Raw genomic sequence first — 16,222 nt, 5'->3', positions numbered from 1 at the left:
TGCTATGGAAAACATAATAGAATTTCCTCAAAAAAATTTAAAATAGACCTCTCATATGATTCAGCAGTTCTACTTCTGAGTATTTATCCAAAGAAAACAAAAACACTAACTTGAAAAGATATATACACTGCATCTTCATTGCAGTATTATTTATAATAGCCAAGATATGGAAACAACCTAAGTGTGCATTGGCAGATAAACTGATAAAGAAAATGTGACACTCACTCATATATACACATACATACATGCACACATTATAATATTTATTATTCAGCTATTAAGTAATAAAATCTTGCTATTTGTGACAATATGGGTGGATCTTCAGGGCATTATACTAGGTGAAATAATTCAGATAGAGAAAAACAAATACAGTGTAGTGTCACTCATATGTGGGATCTTAACAAAAAGCAAGCTCAGCCCTGGCCAGTTCGGTTCAGCGGTTGGAGCATTGGCCTGAGGACCAGAGAGTCTCAGGTTTGGTTCCTGCGTAGGGGCACGTACCAAAACAAACAAACAAACAAACAAACAAGCTCAGATTTGAAAGTTGCAAAGAGAGTAAATCTTGAAAGTTCTCATCACAAGAAAAATATTTGTAACTATGTTTGGTGATGGATGTTAACTAGACTTATTGTCGTGAACTTTCCTAATATGTACAAATATTAAATCATTATGTTGTACACCTGCAACTAAAATAGTGTTGTATCTCAATTGCACATCAATGAATAAAATGCAGTTGTGTAAATTAATTTTGAATTTTTAATAAATTGTATTCAATTGAATACTTTCTCATTATTTTATTTTAATGAAATTATACTGCTATGTTTAATCAAGACATATATCTATCTGTATGTGTGTGCACACCACACATGCACTCAGTATGTGGGTTGGCAGATAGATGATAGGCAATTTGAAAATTTTGTTACAAAATGTACTCCTGAGTTTTTAAAAATATGTTTTTATTGATTTTAGAGAGAGAGGAAGGGAGACGGAGAGGGAGACAGAGAAAGAGGGAAACATCAATGTGAGAAAGAAACATCCCATAAGCACCCATAACCTGGGTATGTGTCTTGACTGGGAATTGAACTGGAGGGTTTTTGGTACACAGGACAGTGTTCAACCGATGGAATCACACTAGCCAGGGTCTGAGTTATTTTTTTAAAGATTTAATATATGTAGTCTGTAGATTACAATTTTCTTTTCCAACAGGACAATAGATTAGCAGGTAGGGATAGTCTTTGCCGTTTCCTTATTTAAAGATTAAAATAAATTACAACACTAAAACAAATCTATTTAAATGCTTGGCATAATTTATCTGATGATTCAAATTTTTTTAAAAATCTGTTTTAGCTGTTCCTCTAAAATGTAGGCAGAATCTCACAATTTCTCATAACCTCCATTGCTACAAAGATCATTTTATAAAATCTCCATCATTGGTTTCCTGAACTATTTCTGTGGTCTCTTACCCAATCAGTTCCTATTCTTACCTCTTAGTCATTATTCTCACAACAGCCAGAGTGTCCTGGCTTTGCAGAGTAAAGGTAAGTCATGTCTAAACACAAGATTGGCTTCCCAAATCATGATCTATTTCAGGTCCTTGGCTTCCACTGCAAGGATCTCCACGATGGGCCTTCCTCAGTATCTCTACTTCATCTCCAGCTACGGACACCTTCATTCACTGTGCCCAGCCCCACTGGCCTCCTTGTCCAAATGCTCCCATCTCAGAGATTTTGTAATTTCTGCTCCATCGTTCTGGTCACACATCCTGCAGACACCACATGGCTCACCTCCTGTTGGCTGCATGTGTCTGCTTCGTGTCGCTCTAACAGAGAAGCCTTTTCTGACCATGAGATCACCACCACCTTCTGCTTTGCTTGTTATTTTTTCCTTATGTTTTTCAAACTTGAACTTAGTATTGCCTACAGTGTTTTTGAATGTGTTCATCGTTCTCATTTCGTTCAGTCCTGCAGTAGCAGAGCTTGCCCACCTCGGGATTCCCACAGCGGGATTCCTCCACAGTGACGTCCACGCTCCGCCACAGCGTGTGAGCTAGATCATTACATCCTCAGAAAAGTTAAATGGGCAAGACCAAGCCTGGTGGCCTTAGAGTTTACTTCGCCATCTTATTTTTAAATACATTTTTTCACTTACATTTCTAACAACAAAATTTTTTTTTAAAAAAATTTAACTCTGGTAAGAATTTTTAATGATTTATTCAAACTAATAAGCCTAATTGTTTCAACAAAAATACGTACATATTGAATCACAGAATAAAAGTGCCAGTAGGAGTGAATACTTGATAGTCAACTGGTCTTTTTTATTTGAAATATTGCTAACTGAAGAAAAGTTAAAATTGCTGTCATTCTCAGGTTCTAGTCTTTCTGTTCTTAATTATTACATAGTGAGTAGTCAACTGTCTAAAAACTTGTCTAAGTACCTTTTTCAATTTGATGACTCCTTCTTGCGTATCCTCATCTGTGACGATGTCAAACAAATTTCCCCCATCTCCTGGAACAATATTGTATTCAATTTCCGCATTTTGTCCAAAATCAGGATCCACAGCTCTTATTCTTCCAATAGCTGAACCAATAGGAGAAGATTCAGGAACTTTCAGATGGAAGATGCCTGATGGGACATATATAAATTGTGTTGACAGTGGAATTAGTAAAGTATGTAGTAAGATTACCAAGCTGGAAAAATATAGTCTACAGAAAATAAGCTCAATTTAAAAAATATGTGTAAAAATTCAAAGGCTATATATGCTGTCCAATTAAGGATTATAATTAGGAGTAATCAATCATTTTTCTAGAATTTTAATTGGGTAATATAAATAGTACAGTGTGTTAAAATTACTGTGAGGAAATATTTTACATATTAACAACATCAAAGTAAACCTAGTATCAATGTGAAAGTGAGAATATCCATGAAATTAATTGGTATTCATACAATAGAATACAGGATATAAGATATAAATTTAAAAAAAAGATACCGATAGATACAGATGATAGATGATACATAGATATATAAATATTTATAGAATAAATAAATATATTAAAAATAGATGGACTATTTACTCAATTAGATTAAATTATTAAACTAAAAATGACCTGTAAAATGATTGTGTGTATAGGTAACCAAGTTTTGATTTGTGATGGAATTAAATGCAGTATATTATAACCTAATAGTCAACTTATGTTTAGTATATTTGTACTGGGTACTCTGCTAGTCACTTTTACACATTTTTAAAATTAGGATATAAAGTTCCTGCTCCCAATATTTTTAGAATTAAAAATAATAAAATGCTTATTCTTTAACCACCAGGTGGAGCACTGACATTACTATTGACCATAGTGAGTGAGAAAACCCTAGAAAAATCTCTAATAAAATATACCAGAATCATAAAAAGTTATATCTTACAAAAATAAAAACATATACATAGTTTAAAAGAGTTTTCAAAAATTTTAAAGTATAACAAAGAAAAAGATATGATAATAAGCTATTTTACTGACATATCATCAAAGATATTAATGAATGAAATGGCAGTGTGTTATAATTAAAATTTTAAAAAATTGGAGGACATAAAAATGCAAAGGCAAAACTAAAAGCAAAAATACAAAGTTCACATTTTGATGTTGACTTTTTAATTTAAATCTCTATTAAAGAATTTTGGATTACACTTCCCATGGATAAAACAACCAATGTAATTAATTTATTTGGGGACATTTGGTTATATGCATAAATATGAAATTAGGATGTGTTTAATTGGTTTGTGAAAAGTGAAGTTTATTCAACAAACTACACATAACAATGTAACATATACTGGCTTCAAGAGGTTTGAGAAAAAAGTCAATCACTATTTTATAGAGAGTCTGCCAAATAACCCCCCCCCCCCAATTATTTTTAGAGTCCTCACAGTTCTTTCACAGTCAGTTTAAATATTTGGTAATTTCATGAACTCTGCTAGCCCTTAAATTATGCCATCTGCCCTTCTCCTTCCCCTCAAAAAAATATATCCACCATTTGCTCTTATAATGTTAAAATTAGTCTTATTTACATTCAGTAGACATTACCTCAGTGGGACATGTAATATATTTAGTCTTAAGAGAACAAAATGTTTACCTAAAACTTCTTTGCTTCCATGTAAAAGACAGAATGTGCATTTTACAGTGGTATAAAATACTTCTTTAACTAATTAATTAAATAATTAATTAGTAGTATACCTGTCTGCAGAGGAATATTAAGAACAAATTTAAGAAACAATTATAGATAGATAAAAATACTCCAAGTGGCAATTATAAAGAGTTATTATAAACATTATGAAGTCACTTTGATTTAAGAAGTCATATTAATCAAACTAGCAACTTCTCATAGGCTAGAATTAGATTTTACTAGGTTTAATTCCTTAAACACTTAACACAATGGCTGTCATATAGACATGCTCAATGTTTGGGAATAACACTAGTTGTGAACTGGAGGCAACCAGAGCAAAGAGAAAAAATAAAATTATGTTTTACACTGTTTACAAGAAGACTAAAGATAGATATTCAAAGGGAATTTATCTGAGTTCCAATAGCTGTGATCACATAAGTAGGACTTAATGTAACTTTTGCAACCAATTTTCTATAGAGCATGTGTTTCCCAATAGAATATACCAGAATCATAAAAATATTTTAATCTATAATATTAAACCCTGATTCTATTGAAGCAATCCTGAGATATTAACAAGTATGAGGATGCCTGAGTTCCTGTTTAATGTTCCAAGAAAGTGTGTGCCAGTGTTATTTAGAGTTGTACTTAACTTCTCAGGGACAAATTCCAAAGAAAAGAAAACAAGGCATAGATATGTGAGTTCTTTTTCTTTTTCTGTTTCTTTTTCCTTCCTTTTTATTTTTTTTTTTAATCCTTACCTGAGGGTATTTTTTTTACTGATTTTTCAGATAGAATGATAGGGAGGAGCAGGAGAGAGTATAAAAGAGAAAGATTGATAAGAGAGAGACACATTCATTGGCCGCCTCCCACATGACCCTGACCAGGGCTGGGCATCAAACCCACAACCGAGGCCCTTGCCCAGGAATCAACCTCGACTGATCTGTGGGCCGATGCCCAACCATTGAGCCAAACCGGCCAGGGCTCTCCCTTTTTAAATGTCCATTAAATAAAAGTATCAGAAATGTCTCCACATCCTTTGCCTCTCAGTTTGATGGTGATAAAGGACCCAAAGAAACATTGTAAACCTTGAATCAATAGTATGATTTGTCATGGTCCAGTCTTAAGGTACATTAATAATAGAGAAAGTCTTGAATTTTCCTAATAGAGCAATGGATGTCCATGTTGAATAAGGTACTGTAAATCCCTCTCTAACACTACATAGTAAGGAAGGTTAGACAAAATAATCATCAAGGACATAGCTGGCAGGTAGAGAGTAGAGAGAGAGAGAGAGCTGTCAGGTGCAATGGATTCCAGATTTCAAACCTGGCCACCAGCAGTACAGGGTGGTGATGGTGGTGCCCCACCAGGGAAGGAGCGGAGTGGGGTGTGGGAGTTGAAATGGAATCTTTAGAAAAATATGGGCATCTAACTTTTAAAAAAATTGGATATTTCTGTTTACTCTATCTGATTAAGGGGAACAACTTCAAGTTACATATTAGTTTTATGAGTTAGCTTTCCATTTGAACATTTAAAAGCAAAAATAAAAGAATAAAAAAATTAAAGGGAAATAATTTCATCTGGTGTCATCATTTGGGGATTATGGTTCATGAAGGTGAACAGTTCAGTCCCAATTGAGACCCTCCAATGTAAAAAGAATTTGTAACATCTGAAATGTAACCAAAAGAACATCAGATAATCCACACTACAAATGAAAAGTGTCCCCCACTTTTTAAGACAATATGCTGATATATGAGGTTTATGTTTTATGAAAGCACATTTTTGTTGTTGTTAATCCTCATCCAAGGATATTTTTCCATTGATTATGTCACAAAGAGTGGAAGAGAGGGAGAGAGAGAGAAAGAGAGAGAACTATCAAAGTGAGAGAGACACATTGATCGGTTGCCTCCCGCAGGACCCTGACCAGGGTGGGGAATGGAGTCTGTAACCCAGGTCTGTGCCTCTTACCAGGAATTAATCCCCAGACCCTTTGGTCCAAAGGCCAACGTTCTAACTGCTTAGCCAAACTAGCCAGGGCATGAAACCACATTTTATGAGGCCAATCACAGTAAATGTAAAGACAGGTATTTTTTGTAGTACTTTACCAGTATAAATTCAATAGCGATTTTTTGAAAAGTTCTGAGCATATAACATGCCTGAAAAATTTCATAATTATCTAATGGCATTGGAAAACATGATAAATTGAAATAGTAGTGTCGTTCAAAAAATGATTGACTCAATAACATTCCAATAACATGCCCAACCAAAATTAAGATACAATAGAAATTAAACAGTGATTCGCCACCCATATTGTTTTTTATACTTTGAGGTTTTGGTGTACATAAGACACACATATACAGAGCATTGCATTTTCTGTTCTTTACGTAGCAGAAATATATTTTAGTAAAGCGGAAGACACATTTATTAAGATAAGAATTTCTCAATAAAATATTGTAGTTGGTAAAGAACTCTATAGAATAGAGAACAAGTCAGAGAAATTATACATTAGTCATGTCAGATTGTTTAGGCTATGTCGTTTTATTTCCAATGACTTGACACTTTATCATTTCTAGAAACTCAACAGCAATAAAGCTGGGGTCATTCAGATTAATTCAAAACTGAAGTAATCTTCAGCTGTGCCAAAATTGGATCACTTATGATGTACTAGGTAATTACACTGCCAACATCTTCTAGGTGTCCTACTTTTGACGCATATGAGACATTTTAATGGAGCTACCTGTACAAGAAAAATTACGAAATAAAACAGGTGACAAGAAATTATTCACAGAGTCCATCAGATTATATATTTACATCATATTCATCAAATATACATACTATGCTTAACAAAAATAAACCTGTTCTTATGGAAAAGGAGATAATCACCTGTAGTAAACAAAGGTAACATTTTTATAAATTAATTCTATAACTTCTTATGGATTATGTTCCTTGTCAATTTCAAAGTAAAACTATCTGTTACTCATTTATAGGCTAAGTAAGCATCCTCTCAGTATCTATGTTGTTTAAAAAATTACACTTTGATTATTATTACTCACTGTGTGTGTGTGTGTGTGTGTGTGTGTGTGTGTTCAGGGCATTCATTGATACCTAAGGACAAAACATATATTTTTCTTTGAAGAAATTTCCAAGTATTGATAAAAACACCAGAAGAGATATATTTATTTAACAAAATATAAATTAATGTTATAATTTACTACGAAATAGAGATCATAGAATCTGAAAAAAAAAAAATTAAATGAATTATACAATACTGTAGAAGTGTTTAACAATGAGATTAGTAAATAAAAAGATGAAATAAGGCATTACAAATTCTTATTTGATATGTATTTTATTTTATTCTTATATAGTAACTACTAATCTAAAGTTACTCTAAAACAATATATGAAAAGTCAATGTACAACTGCACTTAAAACTTATCTATAAGACAAGTAACTAATTTGGAGGTAATTAGTATTTAAAAATCCTAGTCCTAGAAATACTGGAAGATTTAATTAGAAGTTATTTCAAATTATTAAGAATGTAAAACATTTTTAATAACTTGAAAACATATTTTGAGACCACCTGAATAGACAAGTATTTGAAATACAACATTTTAATTTAAACTTTAGAAAATAAACATTTATTGCCACAAACTCTTGATTGAGTGAGTGAATTTGGACATTGAATGGTTTAAATAGTGATTCTCCATGTTTGCACATGTGTATGTGAGATTTACTAGATAATTACATAGAATAAAATGTTGCTTTATCAATGGAAGCATCGACCAGTGGACCAATGAGTCATGGGTTCGGTTCTGGCCAAGGGCACTTACCTAGGTTGTGATTTGTCCCTGGCCCTGGCTGGGTCATGTGGGAGACAACCAGTCGATACGACTCCATCACATTGATGTTTCTCTGTGTCTCTCTCTCTCTCCTTCCCTCCCACTCTGTCCAGTAATAGGTAGAAAAATATTCTCAGGGGAGAAATAAAAAAAATTAATAAGAAAATAGAAGCAAATAAAATATCTGTATGAGTAAAAAGAAACTTTGTATAAAGAGTATCTGTTATAGCTTTTTTTTATAAGTTGTTTTTCTTTAGTAGTTTTAGAGAGAGAGGAAAGGAGAGGGAGAGAGAGAAACATCCATGAGAGAGAACATCAATTGGCTGCCTCCTGCATGCCCCCCACTGGGGATCGGGCCCATAACCTGGGCATGTGCCCTCCCGGGTATCATACTGGCGACCTCTTGGTGCATGGATTGACGCTCGACCACTGAATCACACTGGCTGGGCTGTTATAGTTTCTTATTAGCTTTGTGCTCTTAGGCAAAATGTTTACTCTTTATTTTCCTAATCTGTAAAATCGGGATGATAGTAGTAATAAATAAATACAATTATATTATTATCATTTTTATTATTATACCTATCTTATAGATTTGTGTTTGAAAAGTCACATACAATAGTGCATGAAACTCAGTAATTGATATTGCTAATTATTTTTAAGTAGTTTTTTTAATAGATAATCTCTATATCTATATTATAATATTTTCCTATAGAAATGACAATAATCAGGAAGAAACTGCCTTTAAAGGTATGGAGATCAACGAAAAGGAGTTTTTCAGAAGCTCTGAACAGTCATGCTAATTTTAATGAAAACATTTTTCCATATCTTGAAAATGAAAGGATTCAAGAATAAAAATATTTTGGTGGTTGAAGAACACGTTATGCCCTCTATTTCCTTAAAAGCCTGCAGCTTTGTGTGTTTTCAATAAGCCCAAATTAAAGTAATAGAAAAATAGTTCACAAGGAAGACCTACACTGATTTTTTAAAAGCTGGATTCAAGCTGTATTTTAGTCAAGCACATTTAACATACAGTGAATGGGATTTCTCAGTAATGACAGAGAACTCCACTCCTGCTCAAAGAATGAATAAGAGGAACAAATTTGTAGAAGTGTCAAGTATTTGCATCAAGAGTTTTATTGTATTGGCTAAATCACTTCATCTTTATACAGGTCATAACTGCCCAGACTAGATTTTAATTAAACATATACAGGAATAGGAATTGCCATGCACATGATATCCAGCATATCAATGAATTAAGTTTTATTTGTTTATTTATTTGTTTATTTTTATCCTCACCTGAGGACATTTTTCCATTTTTGTTCAGCTAGAGTGGGAGGGAGGGAAAGAGAGAGAGAAACGTCCACGTGAAAGGGACACATTAAGTGGCTGCCACCCGCACGACTCAACCAGGGCCGGGGACAAACTGCATCTGAGGTACATGCCCTTAGTGGGTACCAAACCGGGTCTCTCTGGACCGCAGGCTGATGCTCTAACTGCTGAGCCAAACCAACCAGGGCTAATGAATTAAGTTTTATAAATTCTGTTTATTGATAGCAATATTTCTTTTCTCAGAGCAATGAGAAATCATATCCTCTAAACTTTTTAGTTCTGAGCTGCCAAACACAACACAAAGATTTTGGGCTAGATGTTGCCTTGATCTTAATTTTTTGGAGAGTAGATTAATTGTTAAATCTTCCAATAACTCAGATTATTAATATTTGATTCAACTACAATTTTTAATAGCTTCCTCCATGGAATGATTTAGGAAAAAACAAACAAAAAGAATTGTATTTATCCTGATTGCATTACTAGTCTATTGAGGGAGTATGATGTGATTTATAGTAAAAAATATTTATATATTAGATCTTTCTCAGTCCCTGTTTCTGGCAGAGTTTCTAATCCCTCTCCCCCCTCAAGAGCTACAGAGGTTTCATTTGTTATGTTGATAAGGTGATTTTTGTATCATACCTAAGGATGGGGCTGGTTGCAAAGAGAACCAACCATGTGATTAAAATGAAGGGGTTCAGAGAGCATCTGTGTTGGTGAGTGTGGGAAGGGGCTGGGGAGTAGTGTATTTGGAGAGGGCAGGGCCCCTCTACCTTGCCTTATGCATCTCTTCCATTTGGCTGTTTCCGAGTTATATCCTTATTTAATAAACTGCTCATCTAGTGAATAAAATGTTTCTCTGAATCCTGTGAGCTGCTCCAGCAACTTAATGGAATCAAAGGAAGGAGTTGTAGAAACCTCCGATTTATAACATGTTGATCAAAAGCAAAGATGACCTGGGCTTGTGACTGGTGTCTGAGGTGGAAGAACAGCATCTTGTAGGACTGAGCCCTCATCCCATGGAACCTGATGCTATCTTCAGGTAAGCAGTGTTAAAGTTGAGTTAAATTATAGGACTCCCAGCTGGTATTCAGAGAATTGCTGTGTGGGGAAGTGTACCACCCACCAATGCTATTTTGGAATTGGTCCACAAACACAAATTAAAGAAGTAGATGTTAATTAAACCATCACACAAAGTAAAATTGCGAAATAACTTTAGTCTGTAAGTCTATTCACTTTAGGACATTTAAGCTGGGAATCTGAGCTGAGTCAACGAGGTGATATTGGCTCTGTGAGGTCATTGAGTAGAAAACATTCAAAACAGAAGCAACCACATGACAAAATCAATAGGCCTATAATCTCCTGCCTAACCATTTCTTTTGTTTTATTACTTTCACTATGACTTATCAACTTTAATATGAGATATTGATGGAATACACATGTATTTATAAATACCAATTTTATTATCAAACTTAAAATACTTTACTATTAATTGATATCAGCATCTCTCTACCTCCAGCAATCCATCATCATTTTCAGAATTCTTTTCTCATCCAACCAAACCACATGGTTTACCATTTCAATATCGTATTAACCTCTGGCTTGTATAATTCACCCATGTACTTTTGTTGTGGCAAAACTCAACCCTTGATAGTGATAATTATTCTCCTTCTCCAGAAGGAGGTGTGGTTGACTGAGAAAAACCAAAGACAGGTAGGGCAGCTAGATATCACTCTCAATTTTGATCATTAACCTTAAACACACCTTCAAGATTTTCTGCAAAACATGCAAACTACTGAAGGCAACCATTCTCCATGACTTTGTGTTGTTGTTGTTGTTAATCCTCACCCAAGGATATTTTTTCATTAATTTTTTTAGATAGAGTGGAATTGGGGGATGGAGAGAGAGAGAGAGACATCGATGTGAGTGAGACATGTCCAGGGATGTGCCCTTGACTGAGAACCAAGCCCATCACCCTTCGGTCCATGGGCCAACACTGTAACTGCTGAGCCAAACTGGCCAGGGCTCTCCATGTCTCTTACAGTGAACAACTCTCCACAAATCTCTGCTTTACAGATTTTATTAAGTCTTCCTTTTTTTGGTTCATATTTCACAGAAAAATATAATCATATCACATAGAAGATAGCTCAGGTTCCTGAACCTTCAAACCACCCCACACATGTTACTGTTGGGTTAAAAAAGCACAAGTGAGACATAATAAAAATGTGCTTTTCCTTTGTCTCCTTTTGTTCCTTAGACTTTCTTCAGTAAGGATAAGCTTTGTCTTTTCTCCTCATTGTTCTATAATAGACAGTCCAACGTTCAATTAAATTTTCCAAAATCTAGGTTTGAAAATCAGAAATTTCCAGTCTATCATATTAATCAGTACTTCAATCCTCATACAAAATTAAGACTTTTTTGCCTACCGCCTGCCTCCAAGCCAAACTGGGCCAGTGACAGATGTAACTTCAATTTGGGTTCTGGATGGTTGGCAGGTTTTCCTCTGTTCCATGTTTTACTTGCCAGGATGTTTTCACCTAACCATAGGGGAGAGCAAAGCTAAGAGACTGGGTTGTTCTTACTTTTGTGTTTAGTTTTTGCTTCTCAGACTGACTCTTTCTGGGGGGCTCTTGGAAGCTTCTCCTACTACAGACCCATTGCAAAGGCATTGCCCGTCCTGTGATGTAATGTTCTCCATAGCCTGTGCATCTCCAAACAATTTTTCCACAGACTGAGTCTTAATTTGAGGATAATCTCTTCGGGAGGACTTAAAATGACTCTGGGTTGGTTTTCCTTTCCGTTTGAACATTTCTCATTCCTCTTCTTCTGTTGTCTGTCATTACTTTCCCAAACAAAAACTTGTTCTTCTGTCTTGCTCTTTCCCAAGACACTAACATTTTTAAGCACAAGGCAGGTATCAATCGATGGATTTTGCCTATGTTCTGGGAAAATCTATTGGACTTTATTATTGGTCCTTGTTGGAGGGAAGACTTCCTTCACCAGACTTGAGAGGCAAAAGGCCACCTAAAACATTACTTGCATTAGATAAGAAATGCAGCATGGCTTCTCCAAAGAAATCTTCCACACAAAATTCTCCCTCCATTTCACACTCCATAAAAAGTGTTTTAAAAGGATACAAATAGTTTTGTTGTGATTGAGGCTTTAAGAGTCTAAAATGCATCCCGACATTTCTATCGAAAATTTTAAGTTTTGTTCTGGGGCCATGCTTGGCTATGCGGTATTCATTTTATTTTAGATTCCAGTGGAAACTTCAACATTAATCTACTGTTATATCTGTAAACCTTCTCCCTCCTTTTCTCCAGTTTCAATTGAGATGACCTTATTTTCTGTCTCCTCTTATTAAACTCCAACAATTTGTGTTATACTACTCATTGAAGAGTCTATCTTCTCTGAATTCAATACTTTCCTTTCATTTGATATACTCCCAAGAACTCACAAACTGCTTACATTTGAACCCATCACAAAATTTTTCCCTTTGCCCCAAATCTGATTCTAGCTAGCCTAGTTTTTTTTTTGTTTCTTTTTTTTCCTTTCTTTTCCAACAGAGCTTCTCAAAGATAATCACTGTTACCTATTCCTACCTGACAATCATTCCACAAGCAGGTTTAATCTGGTATTTGAATCCACCACTGTAAAAACATTTACCTTGAGATCTTCAGGACATCTTTGTCTCTATATCCAATGACAACTTCTAAGCAGCATACAACACTCTCGTCTATTCCATTTTTCCTGAAGCACATTTCTGCTTAATCGGTGACACTCTATCTTTCTGGTTTTCTTTAATATCATATCTTGCTTCTTCCTAGCTTTTTTTGTTGGTGTTCTCAAAGAGAATATGGATAAGTGATTCCCAAATTTGGCTGCATATTGGCATGATGTAGAAAGTTTCAAAATAAAAATATAAAGACTGCCTAAGGAATTATAATTTTTTTTTAAATATTCACCCAAGGATGTTTTTTACTGATTTTCAGAAAGAGAGAGAGAGAGAAATGTGAGAGAAACATTGAATAATTGCTTCTTGTATACACCCCATCTGGAGATGGAACCTGAAACCTAGGTATGTGCCCTGAGGAATCAAACCCACAAACTTTTGGTGTATGGGATAATACTCCAACCAACTGAGCCACCCAGCCAGGATCAGGGAATTCTAATTTAATTGTTCTGAGTTGAGACCCAAACAGCAGCATTGATTAAACTGCCTCTTGTTCTACTATTCAATCAAGAACCGTTATTTCAGGCTGTCTTTATGCTGGCTTTCCTCTTCCTAGAAATTTCATCAATCCCTTGACTTCATTTACTATCTTTATGCTAATACTACTTTATATTTTAATTCCAGCCTATACGCATTTATTTTAAATTTGATATGTGACAAAGCATTATCTGATTCCCGTACTTCACTTGGATATCTCCAGAGCACCTCAGCCGGGACATATTCAAAATTGAGCCCACAGGCTTGCGATGTCCCCTGAAGATCTCTCCTAATACTCACTGTCTCAGCAAGTAACATTACAATCTCTCCAGTTCCAAAACTAGACTCTTCTTTTTCATAGAAAATTCATAAATATTGTTGATTTTTTTTACCTCTTAAAGTCACTCAAATCTATCCACATATTGCCATTTTAACCATCTGTGCTACCATCACAGATGAAATAACTCACAGCTCTTGTCTGCATCACTGCAGTGTCTGCTAACTGCCTTCCATATGTCTGCTCCTCTCACCCTCCCCCACCTGCAGTCCCTTCTGTGCTGCAGGCAAGGGAAAAGGGGGTCATGTCTATCACTCTCAAGTAGAAACTTCATTCCTCTATTATGGAGAAAACTGTTGGAAGGAAATGCATAAACTTTTGGAAAATCTGAGTATCAATATAAAGGAAATAAATGACTTCTAAAATAGTACTCTTTAAATAGAATAGACACTTAATAAATTACAATAATAATAATTTATATAGTGTTTTCTTTCTATTTTCCAGGCATTTTTCTAAGCAGTAGCTCTTATTAACTAATTTATCCTCACATAAAGACTATGAGATAGAAGGTATTATTATAATTTCCAATCAGAGATGTCCTAGTAAATGTTCCAGGATTGGGCAGAGAGAAAGGGAGAATGGTTGTAAGCTCTTAATTTTAGTATTCATCAATTTCTGGGTGTAAGTACTCCTACCATGGCTGGTTTTAAGCCAATGTGACATTACTGAAGGCAGAGTTGAGAGATGTGCACAACTGGGTCTGAGGTTCTGGTAGAGCCAGCTCCAGCACATCTCTCTACCAGTCTACAAAAGAAGAAATTGGAAGCATACAACTGCTCACTCGCAGGCCGTGAGATGAACTGTTCAAGCCACATTTCTAAGCTAAATCACAATCTCTCACCTGGCCCACCCCTTTCACCTCTCTTGGTTTTCTTGCCTAAGTGTTAGTCAAATGAAGACAATATTGGGTTAACATAGAAGGGTTATTAAAATGCAAGTAATTCATTTTGTTGTTTAAATCAGCTATACTTCTGAATGCAAATTCTAATTAAGGGTGGATTGAGTGGGTTGGATAGACTTGGTAAAAATGTCACTTTTTAGTACTTACAGAGAAAAATCAATGGGCATATAGAGAAAAGAGAATTAGGAGATGCAAGCACGTTCTGGGAAAGAGAAGTAACTCTAAAGATAAAATTATTTTTGCCTTTGCATCCAAGAAAAAAAAAATTATTATACCTTTCTGTCTTTCCAATTCTCTTTCCTTATTATATAGATCCTAGCTTTCAAGTACAAATTTTTACATTTAATACTACAGTTCTACAAATTTGTAGATTCAATAAACATGTATCTCAATACATTTCCTTGCAAAACTAATTATTCTCTATATTATTTTTTTCAAGAAATTGAATTAGAAATCCCAACCAAACCAGTTCCAAATGAGCTATGAAAACCAGTACACTGGGGGAACCAAAAAATGGCGGCGGAGTGAACGGAGCTACACAGACCATCTCCCAGGACCAAACGGGAATTACAACTATAACACAGACAAATCGACAGGAAAAACCAACAGAAAAGCAGCTTGGAGGACCATACAACGAGGGACACTGACTCCATCCCGGTAGGCTTGCGAAGGCGCGAGATGGGGGCTGGGAGCCCACGGTCGGCAGCTCGGCAGCGGCCTCAGCTGGGAGCGGCGCCCTCGGGTCACACTCCCAGGCGGCTCCACAGCGCAGCCGGGACAGAGGCTGAAACAGCCACAGCCACTCACCTTGGGCTCCGGCGGAGGGAGGGCGGACTGGACTGGAACTGTGTTGGGACACTCGGGGTTTGGAGGGCGCTCAGAGGTTTGGCTGAGTGCAGCCACACAGGACTGTGGCCACATTGCTCCTTCCCAGGGCTCTGAGGAGAGGCAGCAGCCCCTCCCTCGGAGATCCAACCCCACCCTGTGGGCCATTGAAGTGCTAATTGAGGCTCACTAACAACCAGCATCTGCCCACCCTCCTGAAAGCCCCTTGGCTGAGCACCAGAGGGAGTTTTTCAATCAACTGACAACCCAAAACTCATCAATTAACCTAGACTGCTAGCCTCCAGGCAAAAAGCTAGAGGATAACAGTACGTTTCCTGGGCTGGCAACTTTAACCAGGAAAGGAAGACTTGACAGTGGTGTTCAACGTGGGTCCTCCCTTGCTCATCTAAACACAGGAGAGGGAGCCACAAACAGCAGAACAGCAACACCCACAGGGAGAACTTGACAGGCTCCAAAGCCCACAGTGATAGCCAAAATGGTGAAACACAGAAACAGAAGCCAAATGAAAGAGCAAGACACCTCCACCGAAGATGAGATCAATGTGGAGCAATTAGGCATGTTAACAGAGCTAGAATTCAGAGCCATGATCTTGAGGAAGCTGAACAGCATGAGTAAGGACAT

General features: G+C 36.0%; 1 protein-coding gene across 2 annotated transcripts in view; it reads right to left on the bottom strand.

Annotated features, from left to right (window-relative positions):
• Positions 1-16,222, bottom strand: part of CDH12 (cadherin 12) — a 341,340-nt gene that overhangs the window by 52,209 nt on the left and 272,909 nt on the right. For both annotated transcript variants that reach the window (XM_036279076.1, XM_036279077.1), the window contains one exon: positions 2,435-2,622. In XM_036279076.1, the coding sequence (XP_036134969.1) occupies positions 2,435-2,622 (188 nt within the window). The remainder of the gene's footprint in view (positions 1-2,434; positions 2,623-16,222) is intronic.

This window comes from Molossus molossus, unplaced genomic scaffold (assembly GCF_014108415.1).
Source record: "Molossus molossus isolate mMolMol1 unplaced genomic scaffold, mMolMol1.p scaffold_m16_p_3, whole genome shotgun sequence".
NCBI classification, from domain to species: Eukaryota; Metazoa; Chordata; class Mammalia; order Chiroptera; family Molossidae; genus Molossus; species Molossus molossus.
Note: the sequence above shows the minus strand (reverse complement) of the source record. Positions and strands in the feature narration are given on the sequence as shown.